This window comes from Rhineura floridana, chromosome 18 (genome assembly GCF_030035675.1).
Source record: "Rhineura floridana isolate rRhiFlo1 chromosome 18, rRhiFlo1.hap2, whole genome shotgun sequence".
Classification (NCBI taxonomy): Eukaryota; Metazoa; Chordata; class Lepidosauria; order Squamata; family Rhineuridae; genus Rhineura; species Rhineura floridana.
The window spans coordinates 10,534,179-10,560,190 of NC_084497.1; the positions used below are offsets into that span (position 1 = coordinate 10,534,179).

The 26,012-nt window shown below is 48.0% G+C and overlaps 1 protein-coding gene across 10 annotated transcripts in view; it reads left to right on the plus strand.

The window, feature by feature from the left end:
* The first annotated feature begins 15 nt into the window (after positions 1–15).
* Positions 16–26,012, plus strand: part of MYO9B (myosin IXB) — an 89,611-nt gene continuing 63,614 nt past the window's right edge. For 9 of the 10 annotated variants that reach the window (XM_061601376.1, XM_061601380.1, XM_061601379.1 and 6 more), the window contains exons 1-2: positions 16–207; positions 13,362–14,256. In XM_061601376.1, the coding sequence (XP_061457360.1) occupies positions 13,408–14,256 (849 nt within the window). In that variant the 5' untranslated portion in view covers positions 16–207; positions 13,362–13,407. The other variant, XM_061601378.1, reaches the window with a different exon arrangement.

The window sequence follows — 26,012 nt, forward strand, 5'->3', positions numbered from 1 at the left end:
CCCTCTCGCCCGCGCGTGCGCCATAGGGTCGGCCGGGCGCAAAAAAGCGGCGCGCTCTGTGCCTCCCGCAACCCGGAAGTGGCTCGCGGCGCCGCCTCCGCCCTTCTCCTGCCCGGCGGCGGTGCGGGGGGGGTGAGGAGGAAGGGGGGCGGCTCCTGGTGTCGGCCCGGCCCAGGCGGAGAGTTGCCCGGAGGAGCCGCCCGCCAGGTGGGGATCTGGGCTGTTTGTGGGTGGGGGAGGGAGACTCGTGTGTGTGTTTCCACGCCTCCTGTCTGCCTGCCTGCATTATAGCTCTGAGGTAATTTGGAGGGGGAGGTTGGGGGTGCTCGGGGGGGGAGGGGGATTGGGCAAGGCACTTTGGGGTCGGTGGGGGGCAGTCAGTATGCACACCACACGCGCGCGCTTGATTCTCCATCTCTGAGGTAATTTGGAGGGTTTTTTACTAAAGAGGGGTGTGTTTTTTTTAGGAGTGTCCTGGATGGGAGGAAGAATTGGGGGAGAAAAGGGGACGTTTGGGGGACATGGGTCGCAGCCGTGTAGCTTTGAGGTAATTTCGGAGGGGGCTCTTCAGTGGGGGGGATGTGGGGGAGGGTTTCTGGGTGGGGGCAGTTATGGAACATACCGACTCCCCCCCCCCCGTCACTGGTCACGTGGTGGGGATTCTCCTGAGGGAGACTGGGGTGCTCCTCGGGGAGCAAAGGGGCAAGTGGGGTGAGTTAGGAAGTTCATGGGGGTAAAGCTCTGAGGTAATTTGAAGGCAGTTGTCAAGTTTGGGTACTTGGGGGTGGCATTGATGGTGGCATCTGACAAATCCTGGGGGTGGGATGTGTGTAGATCAGGGTGCTGTAGCTGTGAACCCATTTTGAGGGGATTTGTGGGGGAAGGTGTATATTATATATAATATAGATATATAATACCTTTGAGGCAATTTGAGGAGGGATCTTTTGAGATTGGGCTGGGGGATTGTATGTCTTTAGGGGGACTGGCTGGGCAAGAAGTGTTCGCGTAGTGGGAGGGATCTGAGAACGTCAGAAGAGCCCTGCAGTGTTGGATCAGGCCAAAGGGTGTTGTCCCGCTGGCCAACCAGATGTCTATTATGCGAAGCCCCAACAAGCAGGACGTGAGTAGAGCAGTGCTTTCTCCCTGCACTTGGGGAAAGTGCGGTATTCAGAGGCATTTTATTTTCTCCGACAGTGGAGGGAGAACATGGCCGCTGTGGCTAGTGGCCGCTGTGGCTAGTGGCTAGTGGCCACAGACAGCTTCATCCTCTATGAATTTGTTTAACTCCTTCTAGAGCTGAACATCAGAAGAGCCCTGCAGTGTTGGATCAGGCCAAAGGGGACCCATCTAGTCCTGTCCTCACAGTGGCCAACCTGATGCCTTTTCTGGGAAGCCCACAAGGATGATCTGAATGCAACAGCAACTCCCCCCCCCGCAGTTGTATGTTATAGCTGTGACATAATAAGGGACAGACTGAATGAGTATTCAGGAGGGATTTGTGTTTATGTGGAGAGACGCAGAAGAGGGAGTTCAGGGTTCAGAGAGAAGTTGAAGAGTTGGGACATGTGAAGGGGAGGGCCAGGTGGTGGAGAGTAAATATTGGAGGGGTGGGAGGAAGTGTGCCACAGTTGTGACTGTGTCTTTGAGGGGAGGGGTATTGGTCCCCATGGGGGGGATTCTCTCACCTCTGGGGCATGAATTTGATTGACAGATGTGGCATGTATTTGGAGGGTATAGGAGATTGCATCTGCAATGTTGGGGACAGGAAACAGAGGCTGGTATGTTGTGTGGGCCTGGGGAATGATGCCACTGTGAGCCTGCCAGACGACCGTGGATATATATGGGCATGTGTTGGGGAAAGAGAGCCGGAGTCTGGGCTGGGAGTCTCCGGAGGGGTGTAAAGTTGGGTTTGGGGGTAGCTATGGGGCTAGGGAAGACAGTGCCTGGGGCTGAAGGTAAGTAATGAGGGAGAGTATGTGTTGGACACAGAGATATAAGGGGTGTGTGTGTAGAATTGCCAAGGCAAGGAATTTGTATAGGGTGAGAAATTTGGGATTAATTTGGGGACCTTTGGGGGATCTTTATGCTAATCCACTAGCGGGGCCTGTGCAGGTAGCTGCGTGCTGTGCCCACTTGTATTCTCCAATCTAGACTCTCTCCTGTCTTGCTCATCTAGAGGAGGATTCTGCAAGATTCTGCCTGCACAAGAGGAAGGGAGCTGAGAGCAAGTGATCCCATCTTTCCCTTTTCTGCCACTTACTTAGTTTATCAGGAGGTGGGAACATGCAGCTGGGGTCATGTCCTGCCCTGAAGGGCAGTTGGGACTCTGAAGAGAGCCACACGTATCTTTGCCCAGTGGGGTGCTTGCAGTCTATGGGTTTTTCCATTACACAGGGAAGGAAACAACAAATGAGAGGGATTCTATGCATAAACTGAGGTGTGTTTTGTAGTCTCTCTGTTTCAGTTGCTGGGTTGGGGGGCTGCGTAAATGATATTTAAGGGGTACACGGCCTACCTCGCCACCTATGGTGAAAGGATCTTAGCTGTTCTGGACTGTTAAAGCTGGAGGGATCTAGTTTTGTGTAGTTCTCTGGTATGACCTTCTGCCTCAGAAACTTGCCCCACCCCTCTGGGTGGCTCTCGGCTCCCTTCCTTGCAATTAAGGCTGTGTGGTGGTGGTTGGGCTCTAACCGCTCAGCGGCCTTAGGCTAAAACTCCTGCCTGCTCTGCTAGTTTTTTTTTGGAGAGCAGTCCTAAATGGGGGCTGTTTCCCTAGCAGACGCATTACTAATGTGGCTGTCCCATTTGGAGCTTCCTGACATGTCTGGAGATGGTTACAGTGGTAGCGAAGGGCTGTGGAGCAGGGGGGGCAGTGTGTGTTCTCCTCTGACAGATGTGGAAGGCAACCCCTTTGGAGCTGGCCTGTTGGCACCCCACTACCTTCTTTGTTCTGTGTGTTTGAAATTTACTTGCCAGCACTCACACCAGAGCCTTTTGGGCTGAAGCATGCTGGTGGCATTGTGCGTCCGAAGATTGTCATGAGGCAACCCTCCATTCTGCAAAGCATAGGAGTGCTCACACTCACGGTTTGGGCAATGCTCTCTCTTTGTCGCTATTATTAAAACAGATCCCCACCTCCTCTATTTATATGCTTCCCCCGTCTCCAAAAAACAAAACCAACCCTGTCAGGATAAGGAGGGGAAGCAGTATCCGAAATAGTTAGGCAAGCATTTGGACTGTTCTCCTTTTGCTTTCTAAACTATCCTGACCTCGGGGTGGAGGAGACTCTCATGTGAATCAGATTATGTGCCTCTCTTGTGTGTGCTGTTACCTTCTGTAGTGAGGTTGGTGGCAACGTGTGGAGGGATTTCCCCCCCCCCCCCGTGGTGGTGTCCCATATGCAGAACTCCTTGTCCCAAGAAGTTAGGGTGCCTTTCTCTTTATTTGTATTCTGCATACAATGGTGGCAGCAGAATATATTAATGTATAGCAGCTGAAGGTTCTGGGCTGCTGCTGCTTTCAGTTTGGCAATTTCTGCTTTTAACGGTTGGATTGTTGGTGCTTTTATGTATCTTCTGTGGGGAGAGGGAAAGCAGGGGATATATTGTTTTAATCCTTTTTATAAATTCCAGAGAAATGTGGTTAGGAGTTCCCCAATGCTTGGTGGTATTTAAAAATGTGTTTTTTGCATCCATGGTAGTGGTGCCCATTTTGATTTTTGGTTTGATTTAATATTTGCATTCCACCTTTCCAGAAACTGTTTTGAACTCAAAAGTGGGATCCACGATAGATCCCACCAGCGCCACCGGTTGCGAGCATCAGCCTTGAAGTGAACCATCCAAAGCTGCCTTAGATAGGAAGTCAGACTGTTGGCCCATCTAGCTCAGTGCTCGTTCACACTGGCAGCGGCGGTGGCTGCAGTGGCGGCTCTCTTCAGGGTTTCAGGCTAGTCCTCCCTGGAGATGCCATTGGACCTGGGATCTCCTGCATGCAAAACATGCTCTGCTACTGAGCAATGGGTAGAGTTGGGCTCAGATCTATGCCCCTTTCCCTCCCCCTAGCCATGAAGTTGCCATCTGTTGCCCTTACCTACCACGCAGGGTGGTTGTGAGAATAAGAGGGAGGTCACTCCATCTGTATCTGCTTGAGAAAGTGGTGGGATGCAAATTAAACATATCAGCCAGCTCACCACATTGACTAGTGGAAAATGCACTCTGTGTGTGTGTGTGTGTGTAGGTGTGTGGCAGGCAGCCATGGGCAATTCTGACTAGGCTCAACCCTTTGAAAGTTCCTCCACATTTTGTCTCTCACTTTAAGCGCCGTCTTCCTTCTCACCAAGAGCTCTTCTTGTCTCTGTCTTGACTTCAGAAGTGGCACTTGGGGTGGGGGAGTTGAGTGGGAAATGTCTCTGCTTGCGCATTTGAGCCCCGCTTTCATCCTTCCCTGCCCCTCTCCCCAAACTTGGAGGAGGCCCCTCAGTTCAGGAGTTCTGTAGGCTGTCTCCTTCCCTCTCCATAAGGAAGAGCCTCTCTCCCCCCCCACAGCATTCCTCAGCTACAGATGTTCTTGATAACTTCCTCTCTCTTTCAAACTGAGCTGTGCATTTTGCGCTGCGTCTGACGACTAGCTGACTAAACAAAGAGATTTCTTCTCTCCCCCCCACCCCGCCCCACTTCAGAGGTTGACTCAGTTCTTTTTCTGTGTCAGTCAAACCAACCCCCAAACCGGCATCTGCATGATGACTGGGTGTCTGGACTGTGCGGACGGGGCTGACAAGGTCTTCTGGTCTCAGTCTGCCACGGAACGTTAAACGCTTGTCTCACTAAATAATTTAAAGAGAGTTAAATGCTGCCTGCTAAAATGTGTGTGCATGGAACGGATCTGGTGTCTGAAACTTCAAGCAGGCTGCATTTTGTTTTTTTCTAGAAAAAGTGATTCATGGATACGGTTAGCTGAATAATAAACCATTTGACTTGTCTGCTTTTAGCCCTCAACTCTCCCACTCTTTTATTGCATTTTACGCTTGAGGGGGAGAGGAGACTTCAATGTGGAGAGGTCTTCAGTATGTAAGCAAGGCGTAAGTCTTTATATAGGACCCCTTTTTTGAGTGGGGAGCATTAGGCATCTAGTTCTCAACACTGTTGGGACTTGAGGTCTCGACTAACCTAGAAAGTTCTGTGACTTCACTCCCTCTGTGGCAGAGTTGAGTGGGGCAGTGATTTCGGTTTATAGGTTCAGGGTTCAGGTCACCTATTGGGAAGGAACAGCCTCTCAACCTCTGATTTCAAAAGCCCGTATTCAAGGCTTCAGGTTAAAAAGAGGGAAAAGCTACAAGCATGGTCTTGCTCTGCCTGCTTCAGCTGAGCTCTGAGAAAGGATGAAATTTGTGATGAGGCATTTAGAAACCGGCCTCCCCCCAAGTCTTACAGATGGGAAACACTTGCGTGCATTTGTTCAAACAGCAACCTACCGGCCCAATCTCTGCAGATATTGTGCCTGTGGTGATACATTTGGGATTCCTTTGTGGGGGTTGTAGCTATACATCACCTTCTCCTTGGCACTGGACTGCCTGATGTTTGCACAAGGATTTGCTAGCAAAGCCTTTCGTGCTGCTGTTTGGGTTTTTTTGTATGTTTGTTTACTTCTGTTAATGTCTGCAACATCCTCCTTCCTTGTAAGTGTGCTCAGTTCTGTTTCTTAACGCCCTCAAATAGTGAAATGAAGCTTTGGGATTAGCAGAGCTACTATACATCATGCAATGACTCTGGCCAGCAATGCTGTACAGAACTCTGACAAAGGTGACATACTCCATTGTAAAGAGAAGCTCCTCAGTTATTTTAAGGCCCAATGATTTTGATCGACATGTGTGTATGAGAGAGAGATGCAGTCTTACAGCCGTGTAATTCTGCCAGAGCTGAACTGTCTGGTTTTGGAAAAGGCAAAAAGCTGCATTAACTTGTCAAATTTCTTAGGATTTGGGGGGGAAGTGATACAGTGCAGGTAGTACTCAAAACACTGAATGTATGTGACTCCCCCCGCAAGTGATACTGTTTTATTTACATATTTATATTCCACTTTTCCCTCCATGTTGGATGATCCAAGCAATATGCAAACAGTACAGTGACAACAATTTTGAACAAATCAAAGCATTATGACTCTGTCAGTGAAAAGGGGGAAAAACACTCAGAGCAGGCCCATTGAAATACTAAGTTAGTCATTTCCATTAAATTCCATGAGTGTACTCTGTGTATGGCTAACATTGGATACATCCCTCATGGAAGGGGAGGAACATTCAAGTGAAATGCCTTGAATGCTTAAAAGCTTGAAATGCAAAGTTGTTCTAATATTTGTTGATTTATTGATGTTAATTCCATTGATGAATCTCTTCCCATAACATAAATAAAAGTAGTTAGCATGTTACAATTTAAAACGCATGCTGAAATGCCTGGGAGAAGAGGAAAGTTTTGACCTGGCGCCGAAAACAGTATTGGCCCCAGGCGCACCTTGTCAAGAAGATCATTCCATAATTTGGGGGCCAGCACTGAGAGGCCCTCTCCCTTGTTTCCATCCTCCCAGCTTCCCTCGGAGTAGGCACCTGGAGGAGGGCCTTGGATGTTGAGCGTTGTGTACGGGTGGGTTCGTGTTGGGAAAGGCGTTCCATCAGGTATTGTGGTCCCAAGCCATGTAAGGCTTTATAGGTTAAAACCAGCACCTGGAATCGAGATTGGAAACATACATTTCTTTTCATGGTAGAAACCCAAGGCGGCACACATGTTCCCAGGCGGTCTCCCATCCAGGCACTGACCAGACCTGACCTTGCTTAGTTTCAGCAGGCAGCTGGCCTCATGTGCCTTCAGACCACAGCCTGGGACCAACACTTGAAATGTACTGTGCAACCATTTGTTGTTAGACTAGTAACACTTTGCATTTAAAGTATTTCAAAAAAATTGCAATATATTACCTTAGCAATCCTTACAAGAGACATGATAAGGTAGGCAGGCCAGTGTCATGTGAAGCTGCCTTGTGCTGAGTCAGACTGTTGATCTGTCTAGTCCAGCATTGCCTTCTCTGAGTCGCAGCAGCTTTCCAGGGTTCTTTCCAGGCCCTGTGTTCTCAGATCCTATTGAGCTGGAGATGCCAGGATCTGAACCTGTGAACTTCCTGCAAAAGTAGGTGCTCCAATATGGAATTGTCCTCCCTCTGAATAACCTGCCTCATCCCAAATTAGAACATTGGTTCATCTAGCCCAGCGTGGTCTATTCCAGCCTTCACCAACCTGGTGCCCTTCAGATGTTTTGGACTCTGCCCCAGCCATCATGGGGCCTTCTCCATGTTGGCTGGGGCTGATGAGTTCAATCCCCAGCATCTCTGGGTAGGGCTGGGAATATCCCCGAGCCTGAAACACTGGCGAGCTGCTGCCAGCCAGTATATGTACAGTCCTGAGCTAGATAAGCCAGTCTGGTCTGGCTCGGTATAAGAGCCTGTATTTATAGGGGATGTGTGATGTTTGTAGTGGTCGGGGGAGCCCTCTGTTTCCTTTTGACATAGCTTTGGGATCTCTGCTCTTACAACGGCCGGGGCGTTCAGAAGCCTCTTGTCTACCAGGGGATGGAAAGGTCGTATTAGTAAATAGAACGAGTTGTTTGAGGCTGTTGCTTCCTCCCGAGTGTGTGGTAATAAAATCCCAGTGTGGAAAGGAGAGACTCTTGGGCAAAATTGGGACGAACTGAAATGTGCAAACTGCCTTCTATTCCCACCCACCCGCCTCTGCACAATTTTGTGTTCATGGTAGCTTTCCCTTTTTAGCTCTGGCATGATTCACTGGTTAAACATGCAGCTTAAAATTATGGGTTTATATAGACTAAGCTGCTGCCTTGGATGGATTGGGGGGCAGTCTGTCACGCTTTCCAGTGGCTGTGAAAGACACACAAGGTAAGGGTTCTCTACGCTTTACAAATCCTGGTGGACACACTGAGACTCTTTAGAACAGGTTGGGCTGAGAAGCTTCGAGACCTTGAGAAGCTGGCTCAGAATTTTGGTATTGGCTCTGGGAGCTTGCTGAGGAAACAGGTCAATAAAAGCCTCCTGAAAATTACTTTCTACTATACCAGAAATTCGCTGCTGCTTCTGCACCCAAAATGGCAGTGCCCCCCCCCCGCACTTAATGGAGTGATTCTCCTTTGGCAAACAGAAAACTGGTATATTGCTCCAAAATGGGAGGAATGGTTGTTTAACTCTGGCCCACATGCATACCCAGCCCAGGAGAGGGCATTGGCAGCCCTCCTCCTCTTCCCCCTGTCTGTTGAAAAGGAAAGAGATTCCACAGGTTCCCTTTGTGGCAGCTGCGTGGGTTGGCCGAGGAAGAAGCAAACCAAGGCTCCTTCATGTCCTGTGTTCCCTTTGGGAGGAAGGAAAGAGAGAGCTCTGGGGATACTTATTTCTTTATTATTGGATTTATATCCCGCCCTGCCTCCCAACAGGAGCCCAGGGTGGCAATATCCATCTGCCTTGAGAACTGTTCTTGTAAGACCCGAGGAGCGCACAGAGAGGGCTTGCTCTGTCCTTAATGTCTTCCTCAATGGACATGTTTTGAGTCGATCACGTTGTGACCGGTTTGTTCCGCCAAAGCCCACGGGCCAGCGAGCACAAAGCCTTGCCTGTTTTTGACCTCCCCTTCGACTGCACGGGGTGCCTCTTTTGGTAAATCTGTGCGCAGCATGAAACCCTGCCAGGGTCCCCACGCCTCACTTCTCCGGAGGGGGTGCAATGGGGTGGGGCAGCAGTTTCTTCCCGGCCATCCTTCGGAGGCTCACGTAACGGGTCTCTCTGGCTTCCAGGGCTACCTAGTTGGAGACAAGATCCCCTGGGAGGGAAGAAGGAACTTCTTTACCCTTTTCAGGTTGTAGAACAAATGGGAGGGTGTGTGTGTGCAGAGGTTTGGAAAAGGAAGGAGAGAAGCCTTGTATTTATAAAACAGGAGTTACAACAGCCAGTGTAATGCTGTGGTTAGACCAGCCCGGCACCTTCAAGATGTTTTGGACTACAGCTCCCATTGTCCCCAACCAGTGTTAGCTGGGCTGATAAATTCAACAGCAGCTGATAGGCACAGGTTGGGAAAGGCTGGGATAGACAGTCTGACGAGGGCCAGGAAGAGGAGGGTTCAGATCCCCGCTTGACCAGATAGCTTGATGAGTGACCTTGGGCCAATTGCTTTTTCAGCCTACCATATCTCACAAGGTTGTTGTGAAGATATGATGGGGGGGGGAGTGAGGCAAGGAGAACCATGCAACATTACTCAGCATCTTATAACATATCTTGGAAACCTGTGTCCCTCCATAGAATCACAGAATAGTAGAGTTGGAAGGGGCCCATAAGGCCATCAGGTCCAACCCCCTGCTAAGTGCAGAAATTCAACTTTAAGCATACCTGACAGGTGACTGCTCATTGCCTCTTGAATGCCTCCAGTGTTGGAGAGCCCACCACCTCCCTAGGTCATTGGTCCCATTGTCATACTGCTCTAACAGTTAGGAAGTTTTTCCTGATGTCCAAAATCTGGCCCTTCTTTGTGTGATAATCTTTCAAGTACTTGAAGTGTGCTATCCTATCTCCCCTCAGTCTTCTCTTCTCAAGGCTAAATATGTCCAGTTCTTTCAGTCTCTCCTCATAGGGCTTTGCTTCCAGTCCCCTGATCATCCTTGTTGCCCCCCTCTGAATCCGTTCCAGTTTGTCTGCATCCTTCTTAAAGTGGGGTGTCCAGGACTGGATGTAGTACTCAAGATGAGGCCTAGCCATTTCCAAATAGAGGAGAACTAGTACTTCACACAATTTGGAAACTGTACTTCTGTTAATAAAGCCTAAAATAGCATTTGCCTTTTTTGCAGCCACATTGCACTGTTGGCTCATGTTCAGCTTGTGATCAACAACAGTCCCAAGATCCTTCTCGCATGTAGTATTGCTGAGTCAAGTATCCCCCGTCTTATAACTGCATTTGGTTTCTTTTTCCTTGGTGTAGAACTTTGCACTAATCCTTGTTAAATTTCATTCTGTTGTTTTCAGCCCAATGCTCCAGCCTGTCAAGATCACGTTGAATTTTGTTTCTGTCCAGATGTTGTTGGACTACAAGTCCCATCATCTCTGATCACTGCCCATTCTGGCTGATTCTGGGGAGGGCAGTTGCCTTGTGGGCTTCTTGGAAGCGTCTGGCTGGCCCCTGTTGGAAGCAGAGGTGCTGGGCTAGGTGGCCCTCTCTGTCCTGGCCATCCAGCAAGACTTCTTTTGAATTCTTACTGCAAGATAAATTCATGGAGGAGGAGAGATCTGTCAGCTGCTATGGAGAAACAACCGGGGGGGGGGAGAAAGTGCTTGCAAAGTCTTTTTTTCATTGCTGATGAAAACAAGTCATGAAAGTGTCATGTTGCCAAACTATAGCTATGCTGTGGGGAGGGGGCTCTAGGCAGAAGGAGTCACTGAGGATATCTGTCTATTTTTGTGTGTATTTAAGATTATCTGTGTAAGGCCTCCCTTTTAAAAAATATCTGCCTTTTCTCCTCCCCAGCCAGAAGACAGTGTGGTGCACTGGTGTGCTGGATTGCAGCCCACCAGTTTGTGGTGTTGTGTGTTCCTTTCCCATCGCACACAACCCCCTCCCCACAAAAAAGTTGCCTCTTTGGATGCTTTCATAGTTCCATTTTGTAGATGGAAGCAGGTATTGGGCATTGGGCTAGAGTGGAGTGTGCAAAGGCTTGTCCAAGTTGGCAACCATGCCCAGAGCCACAGCCACTGCTAGACACGTACAGTCATTCTCAGTGGTTTCCTCTTTGAGAGCTGGAGAGTGTGGGAAGATGCTGTTTTTCAGCTGAACCTGGGGTTGCTGTTAAAATGAGCTGCGGATCAAAAAGGGCTTTGTATCCTAAATTATAGTATTATACAAATTATAAACATAACAGTAGAGTAATACCTCGGTTAGGCAGTGTAACTCAAGAAAGCCCAGCAGCTGGTTTAGGCCAAACGAGGCCATCTAATCCAGCATCCCCTTCTCATAGTAGCCAACCAGAGCTCTCTTTTTTTCTGGTTTAGCTTTTTGAAGATGATCTTTTGAATTACACTGTTGCCACTGTGACGGGGGGGGGGGGTTATCGACTTGTCTATTTCCTGCTGTGGCTTAGAATATCTTTTAGGGCAAGTGCTCCCTGCTGATAAGCTGACAGGCGTTCGGGGGAGGGGGAGAAAGAGGGTTAGTGTAGCAGTCGGTACAACTTTGTGTGACTGATGTGACAATTAATAGTATCTAGAACAAGCAAGGCTGCTGCTCCGATGAGGCAGAGTGAGGTGGCCACCTCGGGCAGCTGATCTAGTGTGTCATGAAAGAGCTGGAAATGGTTAACTATTTAATTGTTGCAAGAGGGAAAACAACAGGACATGAGGTGTCTAAGATTATGCATGGGGTGAGGAAAGCTTTTCTCCCTCCTTCATAATAGTAGAACCCAACAGGGTCTTCCAATGAAAGTCCTTCTTCACACACTGCGTAGTTAAACTGTGGAATTTGCTCCCATGGGATGTAGCAATGGCCACCAGCTTGGATGGCTTTCAGAGAAAATTAGATAAATTCACGGAGGAAGAGAAGGCCGTAAGTGGCTACTAGCTGTGACAGCTATGTTCTCCCTCCGCTGCTGAAGGCAGTGTGCTTGGAATCACAAATAGGGAGAGCTGCTCTTGCATTCAGGCCCTACTTGCAAGCAAGGCTGGTTCCATGTTTCTGGGGGCCTTCGGGCACAGTTTATTGGCGGGCCTGGTCACCTTCTTCTGCCGCCACCTGTCTTTGTTGCTGTGGGGGCCCACCAGCACTACTACCACCACCACTTCCTCCTCTTCCTCAGCGCCTTGCCCATCCCTCCAGTGGCTGAAGGTTTCAGTGCTCCGCAGCATGTCAGGCCTCCATAGCCTCTGTAGCCACGGTGGTGTCCTTGAGGCAAAGTTTCCTGTGCAATGGAGGCTGCTTCTGAGGAGGTGGGGCCTGATGTGCTTCTGGTGGCGGTGGCTGTGGAAGGGTTCATGGCGGAGTACCTGGAGCCTCCAGCCGCTGAAGGGATGGGTGAGCAGGGAGGAGGAGGTGGTGGCAGTGGCGCTGGTTGACCCTTGCAACAATAAAGACTGGCATTGGAGGAGGTAACCAGGCCTGGTGGTGGTGAGGGGCTGCTATAAGCTCCTGGGCCCTCAGGCCAGTGCCTGACCTGGCCGCCTGCTGGCGCCAGGCCTGCTTACAAGCCTCCCAGATGCATCTGGTTAGTCAGTGTCAGGACAGGACATTGGACCAGATGATCCAGCAGCCATTCTGTTGTATAATGCATTACTGTTGTAGTAATTTTACTCCTAGGGACAGGTGGTTGTGGGGGGTTTCTGTTTCGCGTGCCGAAACAACTTGGTTAGCTTAGGATGCTCTGCTACTTGTCCTCACCTTGCAGCTTCTTGGACGTTGGTGTTTTATGCTGCACTCTTCGTTAAATCTTGCAGTTGGTCTGAGAAGTTGTCTTAACGTGGCTTCTCTCGTCAAGAATCTCGAGTCCCTGACACAGTTAATTCTGTGGGCACGAAGCTTTCTTTTTCTTTGCTGCAGATTGGGCCATTGTGAGTCCGTGCAGGCGGCTGCATGTTAGGGGTCACTGTGGGCTAGTTGAACGAGGCTGCAATTGGCCTCTTACTTGGCCATTGCAGCCGCATCCCTCTGTGTCCCTGCTTTGAACCCACCCTCTTAGCAGCAGCTTGCCTTTCCAACATCCGCATGGTTGCTGTGTGTTCCTCTTCTTCTGGATTTGACCCTGATTATACGTAACAACTGCTAGAGTCTGCAGGGCTGTTTCCCCCAAAGAATAACAAGGCACCTCCAGACCTACTCATGTGCATTTGCCTTTCTAGTGTGTGCAGTTCAAGTATGGGGAACTTTTGATCCTCCAGATGTTGCTGAACTACAACTCCCATCATCCCTGGCCATGCTTGCTGGGGCTGGTGGGAGTTGTAGTTCAGCAGCACCTGGAGGGTCAAAGATTCCCCATGCCTGATGCAACAGGGGAGGGGGTTCTCAATTTGGAGTGTCTTTACAGAATGGACACAGTTCACTTAATCAAGGCATCCCCCAGGACAGGTAGTTTGTGTGAATGCCCAGGTCTTCCAGAGTTCCCTTGCCTCGCCCTCTGGACTCAGCCCTCCAAAGCGTCTCCTTGCTGTGTGTGTGTTTTTGGAAGGTCAGTGACCCCCTTCCTTTCCCTGCCCCCGGCCATCTGGTTACCACTTCTGCTCTTCCCCCTCTGTTTCCACCGCACCTTCTCCAGGATTCCCCCGACTCAGCTCTCCTTCCTTGCTTTCAGATAACTGACCCGGCGCAGCGAGCGCAGGGCGGCATGCCGAGGCAGGATGAACGTAAAAGAGGCTGGCGGTGCTTCTTGTCCAGAAAAGGTGGCCTACACTCTTCATATTTACCCCCAGCTCTCCGCCGAAAATGCTTCCTGCTGCCGGGTAACGGCGACTAAAGACGCCACCACTGCCGACGTCATCAAGGATGTCATTGGCTCCTTGAGGCTGGATGTGTCTAAGCACTATGTGCTGGTGGAGGTGAAGGAGTCAGGGGGAGAGGAGTGGGTGCTGGATGGGACCGACTCCCCCGTCCACAGGGTCCTGCTTTGGCCCCGCCGGGCGCAGGACGAGCACCCTCGCCAAGATGGCTACTATTTCCTTTTGCAAGAGAGGAACACGGATGGGACCATCAAATACCTCCACATGCAGCTGGCCTCTGGGGAGGAAGAGGGGCAGCCGGGGGCCCGGCGGCTGGTCGAAAGGGGCTTCCTCCCTTGGCTGCAGGAGGACTTCAATGATCTGTGCAACCTGCCCAACTTGACAGAGGCCACGCTGCTGGAGAACCTCAAGCAGCGCTTCCTGAAGCAGAAGATCTACACCTACGCAGGCAGCATCCTCATCGCCATCAACCCTTTCAAGTTCCTGCCCATCTACAACCCCAAGTACGTCCAGATGTACGAGAACCACCAGCTGGGGAAGCTGGAGCCCCACATCTTTGCCATTGCTGACGTGGCCTACCACACCATGCTGAAGAAGTGCATCAACCAGTGCATTGTCATTTCGGGGGAGAGCGGCTCGGGGAAGACGCAGAGCACAAATTTCTTGATCCACTGCCTCACTGCCCTGAGCCAGAAGGGTTACGCCAGCGGAGTGGAGAGGACTATTTTGGGAGCTGGACCAGTGCTGGAGGTAAGAGAAAAAGAAGCCGTCTCTCTTTCTTCAGCCTTTTGTGCCTGGGAGGGTGCTTTCTGCCCTTGTTAACGGGGGTCAGAAGTGAGAAGAGTTGCTGTGGCCCTCAGGTCCTTTGCCCTGATCCAGCTGCAGGCTCTTCATGTCATGTTGGGAGATTCAGGACAGACATGAGAAAGTGCTTCTTTACAAAGCACATAGTTAAACTATGGAATTCACTCCCACAAGATGTATTTTTTATTATTATTATTATTATTATTATTATTATTATTATTATTATATTTATTATATTTATTAAATTTGTTAGTCACTTTTCTACACAAATATGTGTAAGAGCGACTTACAGTTCATAAACAGTAAAAGCTTAAAATACATATATATAAATAAGTTTTTTTTAAAAAAAAAATATAGGGCAGTGGAGCAACCCTTCGTAGGAACATAAGAACATAAGAAGAGCCTGCTGGATCAGGCCAGTGGCCCATCTAGTCCAGCATCCTGTTCTCACAGTGGCCAACCAGGTGCCTGGGGGAAGCCCGCAAGCAGGACCCGAGTGCAAGAACACTCTTCCCTCCTGAGGCTTCCAGCAACTGGTTTTCAGAAGCATGCTGCCTCTGACTAGAGTGGCAGAGCACAGCCATCATGGCTAGTAGCCATTGATAGCCCTGTCCTCCATGAATTTGTTTGATCTTTTAAAGCCATCCAAGCTGGTGGCCATTACTGTATCTTGTGGGAGGAAATTCCATAGTTTAACTATGCGCTGAGTAAAGAAGTACTTCCTTTTGTCTGTCCTGAATCTTCCAACATTCAGCTTCTTTGAATGTCCACGAGTTCTAGTATTATGAGAGAGGGAGAAGAACTTTCCTCTAACCACTTTCTCAATGCCATGCATACTTTTATACACTTCTATCATGTCTCCTCTGACCCGCCTTTTCTCTAAACTAAAAAGCCCCAAATGCTGCAACCTTTCCTCGTAAGGGAGTCACTCCATCCCCTTGATCATTCTGGTTGCCCTCTTCTGAACCTTTTCCAACTCTATAATATCCTTTTTGAGATGAGGCGACCAGAACTGTACACAGTATTCCAAATGTGGCTGCACCATAGGTTTATACAACGGCATGATGATATCGGCTGTTTTATTTTCAATACCTTTCCTAATTATCCCTGGTCGGTCACCACCAGTTCAGATCCCATGAGCGTATATGTGAAATTAAGATTTTTTGCTCCAATATGCATAATTTTACACTTGTTTATATTGAATTGCATTTGCCATTTTTCCACCCATTCACTCAGTTTGGAGAGGTCTTTTTGGAGTTCTTCACAATCCCTTTTTGTTTTAACAACCCTGAACAATTTAGTGTCGTCAGCAAACTTGGCCACTTCACTGCTCACTCCTAATTCTAGGTCATTAATGAACAAGTTGAAAAGTACAGGTCCCAATACCGATCCTTGAAGGACTCCACTTTCTACAGCCCTCCATTGGGAGAACTGTCCATTTATTCCTACTCTCTGCTTTCTGCTTCTTAACCAATTCCTTATCCACAAGAGGACCTTTCCTCTTATTCCATGACTGCTAAGCTTCCTCAGAAGTCTTTGGTGAGGTACCTTGTCAAACGCTTTTTGAAAGTCTAAGTACACTATGTCCACTGGATCACCCTCTATCTATATGCTTGTTGACACTCTCAAATAATTCTAATAAGTTACTGAGACAGGACTTTCCCTTGCAGAAGCCATGCTGGCTCTGCTTCAGCAAAGCTTGTTCTTCTATGCGCTTAGTTAATCTAGCTTTAATAATACCTTCTACCAGTTTTCCAGGGACAGAAGTTAAGCTAACTGGCCTGTAATTTCCGGGATCCCCTCTGGATCCCTTTTTGAAGATTGGCGTTACGTTTGCCACTTTCCAGTCCTCAGCCACGGAGGAGGACCCGAGGGACAAGTTACATATTTTAGTTAGCAGATCAGCAATTTCAGGTGGATGCCATCCGGGCCCGGTGATTTGTCAGTTTTTATATTGTCCATTAAGCTTAGAACTTCCTCTCTCGTTACCACTATTTGTCTCAGTTCCTCAGAATCCCTTCCTGCAAATGTTAGTTCAGGTTCAGGGATCTGCCCTATATCTTCCACTGTGAAGACAGATGCAAAGAATTCATTTAGCTTCTCTGCAATCTCCTTATCGTTCTTTAGTACACCTTTGACTCCCTTATCATCCAAGGGTCCAATCGCCTCCCTAGATGGTCTCCTGCTTTGAATGTATTTATAGAATTTTTTGTTGTTGGTTTTTATGTTCTTAGCAATGTGCTCCTCAAATTCTTTTTTAGCATCCCTTATTGTCTTCTTGCATTTCTTTTGCCAGAGTTTGTGTTCTTTTTTATTTTCTTCATTCGGACAAGACTTCCATTTTCTGAAGGAAGACTTTTTGCCTCTAAGAACTTCCTTGACTTTGCTCGTTAACCATGCTGGCATCTTCTTGGCCCTGGCGGTACCTTTTCTGATCTGCGGTATGCACTCCAGTTGAGCTTCTAATATAGTGTTTTTAAACAACTTCCAAGCATTTTCGAGTGATGTGACCCTCTGGACTTTGTTTTTCAGCTTTCTTTTTACCAATCCCCTCATTTTTGTGAAGTTTCCTCTTTTGAAGTCAAATGTGACCGTGTTGGATTTTCTTGGCAATTGGCCATTTACATGTATGTTTAATTTAATAGCACTATGGTCACTGCTCCCAATCGGTTCGACAACACTTACATCTCGCACCAGGTCCTGGTCCCCACTGAGGATTAAGTCCAGGGTTGCCGTCCCTCTGGTCGGTTCCATGACCAACTGGTCTAGGGAATAGTCATTTAGAATATCTAGAAACTTTGCTTCTTTGTCATGACTGGAACACATATGCGGCCAGTCTATGTCCGGGTAGTTGAAGTCACCCATTACTACCACATTTCCTAGTTTGGATGCTTCCTCAATTTCATATCTCATCTCAAGGTCTCCCTGAGCATTTTGATGAGGGGGACGATAGATCGTTCCCAGTATTAAATCCCTCCTGGGGCATGGTATCGCCACCCACAACGATTCTGTGGAGGAGTCTGCCTCTTTTGGGGTTTCGAGCTTGCTGGATTCAATGCCTTCTTTCACGTATAGAGCGACTCCGCCACCAATACGTCCTTCCCTGTCCTTCAGATATAGTCTATATCCAGGGATAACCATATCCCACTGGTTTTCTCCATTCCACCAGGTCTCCGTCATGCTCACTATATCAATGCTCTTCTCTAAGACCAAGCACTCCAGTTCTCCCATCTTAGTTCGCAGGCTCCTAGCATTAGCATACAGGCACTTGTAAGCAGTGTCTCTCTTCAAGTGTCTTTGGCACTTGTGGTTTGGCCTGTGGTAATTTTGCCCTTCTGAATTTATATCCTGTGCCCCTGCTCTCACAATGCCTACTTCTAGGCCTACCCCTTTTAAAATTTCATCATTTCTTTGTTTTTTATCCCAGGGGGGAGGTTACTCCGAACCGGACCTTCCTTGGCTCCTGTCGGGTTTCCCCCCTCAGTCAGTTTAAAAGCTGCTCTGCCACCTTTTTAATTTTAAGTGCCAGCAGTCTGGTTCCATTCTGGTTCAAGTGGATCCCGTCCCTTTTGTACAGGCCCGGCTTGTCCCAAAATGTTCCCCAGTGCCTAACAAATCCAAACCCTTCCACCCGACACCATCGTCTCATCCACGCATTGAGACTGCAAAGCTGTGCCTGTCTGGCTGGTCCTGCACATGGAACTGGTAGCATTTCAGAGAAAGCCACCTTGGAGGTCCTGGCTTTCAGCATCCTAACTAGCAACCTAAATTTTGCTTCCAGGGCCTCACGACTGCATTTCCCCATGTCATTGGTGCCAATGTGCACCACGACCACTGACTCCTCCCCAGCACTGTCTACCAAACTATCTAAACGACGGGCGATATCCGCAACCTTCGCACCAGGCAGGCAAAACACCTTGCGGTCTACACGCCCATCACACACCCCACTGTCTATGTTCCTAATGATCAAATCGCCCACTACCAGGATTCCTCCACCCCCTGGAGATATATCCTCGGCACGGGAGGATAGCTGCTCATCCCCCAAGGAATGGGTCCCTTCTAAGGGATCGTTTCCCTCTTCCTCAGCTGGATGCTCTCCTTCCCTGAGACCATCGTTCTCCATGATAGCAGAAGAACTATCATCCTTGGAGTGGGACACAGCTATAACGTCCCTGAAGGCCTCCTCCACACACCCCTCTGCCTGTCTCAGCTTTTCCAGGTCAGCCACCTTGGCCTCAAGGAGATGAAGTCGTTCCCGGAGAGCCAGGAGCTCATTGCACCGAGAGCACACCCACGACTTCTGTCCAACAGGCAGATAGTCATACATGCTGCAGGCAGTGCAAAAAACTGGAAAGCCCCCACACCCCTGCTGGCTTCTTACCTGCATAGTTTTGTTTAAGGTTTATTACGTCAATGGGTTGGAAAGTGCGGTTTAGTTGAGGTCAGGGAACAGACAGGCAGAGTGGGGGGGCCCTGGCCTCCTCGCCCTGCTGCCGATCTCGATCTGCTGCTTAACTCGCCTTGACACTTTATCAGCTGGGGCCTTGACGCTTCGTCAGCTGGGGCTCCCTCTAGCTCGTGGAGCAACAGAAGCCCTCCAAGCACTGAGCCTTATAGGCCCCTTCCAACTCTACTATTTTATGATTCTATGAAAAGCCTTCCAAAGTAAAAAAAACCAAATGCCTGAGGGAGCAGAAATGTTTCTGCCTGGCGGCTAAAGGTGGATAATGATGGTGCCAGGCGTGCCTCCCTGGGGAGAGCGTTCCACAGGCGGGGGCCGCCACTGAGAAGGCCCATTCCCATGTCGCCACTCTGCATGCCTCCTTTGGAGGGGCACACAAAGAAGGGCCTCCGATGCTGCGTGCAGGGTCCTGGTTGGTACATATAGGGAGAGGTGATCCTTTTAGTGGTGGCCACTGACTTGGATGGCTTTAAAAGAGGATTGGACAAATGTGTGAGGTTATCAGTGGCTACTAGTCACAATGGCTGTGTACTCCCTCCACTGTTGGATTCTCTGAATAGCAGTTGCTGGGGAGCGCCAGCAGGGAGGGGCCCTGTTTGTGGTCTTCCCTTTGGGGCATCTGGCTGGCCACTGAGAACAGGATGCTGACTAGCCCAGCTGCTGAAGGGCTCTTCTCAGGTTCTTTTGTGGATTTTAAAGCAACACACTTGAGGTTTTGGACTGCCCTGGGGAAGGAAGCTATTAAAACGTGGTCGTTTCCTCCGTCTCAGGCCTGGCTTTGTTTTCTGTGCAAAACTCCTCCTGACCCTCTCCAAAATAGCTTCTCTCTCTCTTCGTCTCCTCCCCCCCTTGGGCTTCATAAATCTCGCCTTATGTGGTCATATGTTGGCCGTGCTGGCTTTCCCTTGGAGATAAAGATATGGGGAGAGGGGGGAATTGGACACTGACTGCCCCCACTTTTTTGGGGGGGAGTCTCAAGCTGAATCTGACTTAGCTTCACTGAATCAGAAAGAGAGGCAGGCAAAGTCTTTCTGCAGTTCAATTTTCTGTATAGCTCACAATTGCAGTCTCCTTTAGAAAGACTTTTCTCCCTCCCTCTCTGTCTCTCTCTGCTCTCCCCCCTCCGCCTTGCTCTTTTTTGTCGCTTGCTTCTGTTTCCTAATCTTCAGCAAGCAAGAGCCCTCTTCCTCAAATAGGCTGGCCAGAGGCCAGGTGAGTGACTTCTGTCACTCCTGGGTCACTGCACAGCTCCAGTGTGCTCCTGCTAGTGACAGCCAACACCGTTTAGCAGCTCAATGGAAATCTACTGGTATGTGCGTGCTCCCAGCCAGTTCAGATCCCTAGGGCAGCTGTTGCCAACCCTCCAGATGTTTTGGACTACAACTCCCATCAGTCCTGAGCCTGGCCGGGGCTGGTGGGATTTCATCAGGCTGCCCTAGATGATATCAGCCAAGCTGCTTTCTTATCCTTACCCACACCCCCTGTCTCTCCCATCTGTCACTCAACTGGCAGACCAGAAAGCCCTACAACAAATGCTAAACAGCAGAAGGAAATTCCTCCTCGTGTCTAACCTGATTCCTCTGTGCCACCTGTTTAATGACACTGGCCTGATTTGCAGGGTTGGTTGTAGAACTGTTAAGGCAATTTTTGAGTATGCAGGAAAGGCTCTTTATTAATGTACGTGGGGGACACATGTGAGAGGCTTTCTTCAGGTTGTAGTTCAGTTTTCAGGCTGGATTGACTTAGCGGTTAAGGGCCATTGGAGAGGTGCAGCCTTAAGTCAGTGGCAGAGCACCTCCTTGGCATGTCAGTGGTCTCAGGTTCAATCCCTGGCATCTCCAGGTAGGAAGGGAAGACCTTGGGAGAACCAGGTGAAGAAAGAGCCGTGCCTGATGTTCCCCTGAATAACATCCATGATTGCTGTTGCTGGTCATTAAACTTTATTATCTGTATTTACAAACTGCCCCTCATCCTGTAGCCCAGGGCAGGTAATAAAAATATATTTAAAAAATAAGAGGCACTTAACAATTAAAATTGTAAAATAAAAACCACAACGTTTGCAGTGCTAAATTTTAAACCGGGTGGTTCAGGCTCCTTGCCTTCATAATCTTTTATGGCCAAATGACTCTGTGTTTTCATCTGAATATGTTCTTTGTGCTTTGTAGTGCACTGTTGCAGTCTCGTTCACCTGCATGAGATCCTTTAACTGAGGGACATTTGTGGCCGTTCAGATGCTGTTGGACTCCTGTGAGACCCAGCAGCTAGTGCAGCCAAGGAGAAGGAGGGCGGGATTTGTAGTCCAGCAACATCAGGAGGGCCACGGATGCTCACCAGCCCTAGTGAGTTTTACACTCTTGCCGTGATTGGTACTGAGGACTTCCTGACTCATCAGCTCAAGTCTCTTTGTCACGGTTCCTGCTCTCTTAAGGATTTATCCACCTCAGCTAGCCAAGTGCAGTTTGCAATTAAAGCAAGGTGCTTCCCCCCCCCACGTTCTATGTTTCTTCTTGTTGTAAAGGGTTTCTAAATCTAGATTGCACTTGGATGGTTCAGAGCATCTGCCTGTCTCTCTGCCCTCCGCCCGTACATCGGAAAGCAGAAGTCGAGTTTTCAGAGTCTTGCTACCTCGTCAAGCTTGCACTTGTGGTTTCTAGACCAAAGCAGGAAGGCGGTAACTATGGAGAGCCCCGCTTGGATCATCTGATTGCCTGGCGTTAGTTGCTGCTAATTCATTCAGACTTTAAAAGGAGACAGGCGGGAGGGGAAGTCCCTGTAGGTTCCTCCTGTGTATTAGAAGTGTGACCCCCATCAGATGTCTACATCTGGAGTGGAGATTCTGCAGTTAAAATCAATATTTCGCTTAAGCATTTCTCGGAATTTGTGTCTTTTGAAAAGCAGATGTATGTGTATGCATATTTATTTATTATTTATTTTATTTTATTAAATTTCTGTACTGCCCCATAGCCGAAGCTCTCTGGGCGGTGCACAAACTAAAACTTCCATCTACAATTAAAACACATATTTAAATTCAAATTCTTTATTGTTACAGTCATAGACCAAAACATTTATATAAATAAAGCTATGTACATTTATAACAAAAATACATCTATACAATCGTATCAAAAACAGAGAAGTATAAAAACAATAAAACAGTTATATGGAAAGGGAAACATCTGAAGGGGTAAGTGCCCTCCGGACTGATTGAGCCGCAGAAATATATTTGGCTACAAGCAAGGTAGTATCCCTGTTAGCCGCAGACAGAAGGTAGCAGAGTAAGCGGTCAAGCGGTTTATTAGGGAATTTATTTATAATAGGAATTATAAATTTAGAGCGAACTGCAGCATATAAGGAACACTCAAAGACGACGTGGAATAGGGTTTCTATGGCACTGACACCACATGGGCATAAACGATTTGCGTAAGGAATGCGTTGAAATCTCCCTTCTAATAAGGCGGAATAGAGACAATTAAATCTAGCCTTCATGAAGGCTAGACGGTATTTGGGGATCGTAAGGTATTCCAGATAAGAGGCGCTGGATGATGGCGCAAAACTCAAACCAAAATGAGTGGGGGAACAGGTCGAAGTGGCTGCAGTGATGGAACTTTGAAGGTCCATATCACTGATACTAGTCAGGATTGAAAGCTTAGCTGACTTTGGATCCTGAGTCATCAGATGTTCATTTGAAAGGCCAATATTTGCAAGATAGTTTATCAATGTTTGGGCCCATTTTGAAATAAAAAGATCTTCCCAGAGTAATGGGAGATAGCCAGAAGAGTATTCATAAGACATTTTAACCCAAAAATTTAGGGCAGTCATCCATGCTTGGGACTTAAGTGAGGCCAGACCAGTTTCCAACCTGAGGGCAGCCGAAGGTACACATCTGGGAACACCTAGAATCTGTCTAAGGAATAAAGATAGAACTGCCTCCATTGAGGGGTTGAAGGCACCAATCCATAAGGGAGCCCCATAAAGAAGTTGGGAAATAGTTTTGGATCTGAAAACCTTCATGGCTGCCGGGATGTACTGTCCTCCTTTAGTAAAGAAAAACCTTCGGATGCCATTGGCTGAATTTCTGGCGGTAGCAGTTGCACCTCTAATGTGAGGAGTCCAAGACAGAGAAGAATGAAATAATAACCCAAGATATTTAAAATGGGAAACCTGTTCAATTTTATGAGTATTGATCGTCCATTCATGAACAGAAGAATGTTTAGCAAAGGCTAAAATCTTTGTTTTGGAAAAATTTATAATCAATTTGTTTTCGTTACAATAACTCATAAAGACTCTAATTAGACGTTTAAGTCCTACTCTAGATACTGATAGAAGAGCATCATCATCAGCATACAGTAGCAATGGGCAATGCAAATTCGCTAGTTTGGGGGGATGGAAATCCGGGGATTGACAGTGTAAAGACAAGTCATTCATGAAAAAATTGAATAATAGCGGGGCAAGGATACAGCCCTGTCTAACTCCTTTTGTAGTATTAATAGGATTTCTAAGGTGACCATCGCGACTGCACCTGACCTGGAAAGATGTGTGTTGGTGAAGACGACTAATTAAAAAAAGGAGTCTTTTGTCGACTGTAGATTTAGCGAATTTAGCCCAAAGTATCTCCCTTGGGATGGAGTCAAAAGCCAATTTCAAATCGACAAAGGCAACAAAAAGACTGTTGCCCCAGCGATTCTTATATTTTTCGGCTAAATGATTTAAGATCACGCAATGCTCGATCCCAGACCTACCTTTCCTGAAGGCTGCCTGCTGCCTCCCAAGAATGTTTTCCTCCTCAAGCCATGAGGAGAGCCTCCCTTTTAAATAGTAGGCATAAAGTTTACCAATAATGGAAAGGAGATTGATTGGACGATAATTTGCAGGGTCTTCATTGTTCCCTTTTTTAAATATAGGGATTACAATGGATTCAAGCCAAGACTCAGGAATACATCCCAAGTTATTAATTAAAGTAAAAAGATTTGCAAGAAGGGGGACCCACCAAGCTTGGTGAGCTTTCAGCATTTCAGAGGAAATATTATCAAGGCCAGGGGCTTTACCAGGTTTCAAACAGGCAGTCAGGCCGGCAATTTCTTTTTGAGTTACTGGTTGCCATATGGGGAGATTTGTTGGAGTATAAATTAAAAGATCCACATTAGCAGATTCATTGCAAGCAGAAAAATATTTTTCCCAGAGGTAAGGAGAGATGTGACAAGGGGACGGATTTAATGGTCTCATGGAGCCAGCAACAATCCTCCAGAAACACTGCGAATCTTTTGTTCTGGAAGCTTGGATTAGGGCTTCCCAATCTTCATGCATCACCTGCCTTTTTTTGGTGGCTATCAATTGCTTGTAATTCTTTTTAATAGAGTAATACTCTGGGGGTAGGGAAATTAGATTTAACTGTCGGTAACACATATTTAAACAATTTTAAAACTACATCCAAATTGCATACACACGAGCTTCCTTATACCAGATCAGTTTATAGTCCTAGTTCACATGTGGTTTGTTAAACTGTTGTTGTTAAACAGTGGCTTAGCAGTGCAAACCCTGCCCAGCAGTTTAACTGCCTGCAAAGCACGACCTGAACCCATGGTTTGCTGTTGCCTTGTGAACCTTGGTTTGTTTTAACTGTGACTCTGTTGTTACATGTGGACACAGCAGCCTTCGTTAAGTACTGTTTGTTGGACTGCTCGCCCCAGATGCTCACCAAGCTTCCAAAGGCAAGGAGGCAAACAAACCATGCTTTGGAGAAACTAACGCTGTGGAACAACTTGTTGTTTGTTAAACAAACCATGGTTTGGCATTGTGTATGAACCAGGCATGTTTCTCCATTTGAGACACAGAGGGAGAGCCAGGGTGGCTGTGATCTCCCTCTACTGTCAGAGGGAGTCTGCCTCTGAATACCAATTGCTGGGAATTGCAAGTGAGCGGGGGTTACTGTTGCTTTCGAGTCCTCTTTATGGGCTTCCTAGAAGAGGCATCTGGTTGGCCACAGTGAGAACAGGATGCTGGACTAGATGCCCTCCTTTGGCCCGATCCAACACTGCAGAGTTGTTGTTGTTCTTATGATTGCCCATGGGACCTTCTGCAGGCAAAAGAAGTGCCCTGTCACTGAGCTGGGGCCCTCCCCTCCTCACTGGTTAGTTTTATTGTTGACCACTGCTTTGATACTTGCGTGAAAAGCAATATATATGTCTTTCAGTAAGTGATGTTGTTGATGATGGCAAGGTTTATGAGGAAAGGGTCAAGATATGCTTCAATATTGGGGGAAAGGTTAGTACAGTGAATGGCACTGAGAGTCTTCAGATGCCTACATGTCAGAATGAAATGGGAGAAGCAGCCTACCTATCTGCGTGTGGACTGTTTGGTCTAAAACACCGGGAAGGTGAGATGCATGCAGGCAGTAGGAAGAGAAGCCCCACATCTGCCTCCAAGAGGAGGAGGAGGAGGAGATGTTGGTTTTGGTAATGGAGGCAATTCGTTCCCTGGAAGCTCCTATGGCAGGGCTCCGCAAATGCTGTTGGAAAAGTGTCTGCCTTATGGCACCAGGGAGATGGTTCTGTGGTGGGCACAGTCCAGAGGAATTTCAAGCAATTGGCTTCCCTGGCACGGGTGGCGACTTCTCCCATGACTCTGGAGAGAGTCTGATTCCACAGTGGATGAACCCCAACAGAACAAGGGGAGGGTGCGGGGGAAGGGGGGCAGAGCTGGCTGCTAAGGGCCTTTTGCTGCACAGATTCTATCCAAGTGCTGCTGGTAGCGTTTTGGAGAGTGTTCCTTTTTCATTTTCTAAAGTCAGTATCTAGCTTATGGGCTTTATTTTTTGGGGGGGGGGAGTACTTTGAGATGCCCTAAAAAGAGGCAGCCACAGCCCACCCCCAATAATAGCCAAATGTCATTGCCACAGATGCTGCTCAGCGACTTTATATCACCCCAGTTTGGATTTATTTTTATTTTTAATCAGCTTTGGAGAATTTGCTCTATAGTTGGACTAAATACCTCATGGATGAGGTAATTGCACCCTTTGGTTGCTTCCAAAAACCATAGACCACTTACATGGGTAAGTCAGAAAAGAAGAAAAATTAGGGAATTGGTCAGGGTGGATTGAATATTGAAATCAAGCTTCCCAGTTCATGATTATTTCTTAAAACGATTGTAATGCATTCTGCTAAAACAATGAAAGAGAGTCCTGGGCCCAGTGCTCATCAACATTTTTATTAATGGCTTGGATGAGGAGATGCAGGGAATGCTTATC